Raw genomic sequence first — 1,112 nt, 5'->3', positions numbered from 1 at the left:
TATGGCTTCTTCAGGTTTGTGTTAACTGCACAGAGTTGGCTAGTATGGTCAGAGGTGAAAGAATATTTCTTGGGAAATTAGTCAACAAAGTAAACCATTGGAAAAGAACCTTCAATTACTGAAATCTGACACCTGCTAAAATAAAGCTCAGTAAAGCATTTCATTTTCCTTTTTTCTATTCAAGTCAGGCGATTTGGAAAGTCATACCAGTGGTGTATTTAAGGAAAGCAAAACAACAAAATAAAACCAATTGCTTTTCACTTAAAATAAGTCTGAAGTCTCTCTGGTCTGTGCCTCCAAGATGACAAAGAAAAGAAGGAACAACGGTCGTGCCAAAAAGGGCCATGGCCACGTGCAGCCTATTTGCTGCACTAACTGTGCCCAATGCATGCCCAAGGACAAGGCCATTAAGAAATTCGTCATTCGAAACATAGTGGAGGCCACAGCAGTCAGGGACATTTCTGAAGCAAGCATCTTCGATGCCTACGTGCTTCCCAAGCTCTATGTGAAGCTACATTACTGTGTGAGTTGTGCAATTCACAGCAAAGTAGTCAGGAATCAATCTCGTGAAGCCCGCAAGGACCGAACACCCCCACCCCGATGTAGACCTGCAGGTGCTGCCCCACCTCCCCTACCAAAGCCCATGTAAGGAGCTGAGTCCTTAAAGACTGAAGACAGACTATTCTCTGGAGAAAAAATAAAATGGAAATTGTACTTTAAAAATAAATAAATAAATAAATAAAGTCTGAAGACCACTTGCCAAATCATGGGTTATATTAAATGGGCTGGCCAACTCACGTCATGTTCTCCCAGTTACAGCCCTCTATAAATCACAGTACAGTCTAGTTTTTATCTTCTGATTTTTTTTTCATCAGGACACAAAATGATTCCCAACTAAGTGCCTTACAACCACCCCAGGACAAGTTCCGTGGGCATCCTTCGAAAATGAAAGCACCGTTACAACACACCACTGATCAAGGGGAAAGTGCCTTTGTACTCAATGGCGCAATTGGTATTTGCGGCCACCGGTACAGCAGCTTTCTTTCATTTCTCTTAGTGCTAATTCCAAAGGCAACATAGCCAGGTGCCATTCTGAAAGGAAACTGCTATAA

At 42.3% G+C, this 1,112-nt stretch overlaps 1 protein-coding gene across 1 annotated transcript; it reads left to right on the top strand.

Annotated features, from left to right (window-relative positions):
- The first annotated feature begins 298 nt into the window (after window positions 1-298).
- Window positions 299-673, top strand: LOC129006132 (small ribosomal subunit protein eS26-like). The gene has a single exon (XM_054435485.2). It carries the CDS (start codon window positions 302-304, stop codon window positions 647-649), a length of 348 nt encoding a protein of 115 aa, XP_054291460.1. The 5' UTR covers window positions 299-301; the 3' UTR covers window positions 650-673.
- The last annotated feature ends 439 nt before the right edge of the window (window positions 674-1,112 follow it).

The sequence above is a fragment of the Pongo pygmaeus genome, chromosome 8 (genome assembly GCF_028885625.2).
Source record: "Pongo pygmaeus isolate AG05252 chromosome 8, NHGRI_mPonPyg2-v2.0_pri, whole genome shotgun sequence".
Classification (NCBI taxonomy): Eukaryota; Metazoa; Chordata; class Mammalia; order Primates; family Hominidae; genus Pongo; species Pongo pygmaeus.
Note: the sequence above shows the minus strand (reverse complement) of the source record. Positions and strands in the feature narration are given on the sequence as shown.

Coding starts and splice junctions, on each gene's coding strand:
- LOC129006132 (XM_054435485.2), top strand. CDS start 302: ATGACAAAGAAAAGAAGGAACAACGGTCGTGCCAAAAAGGGCCATGGC.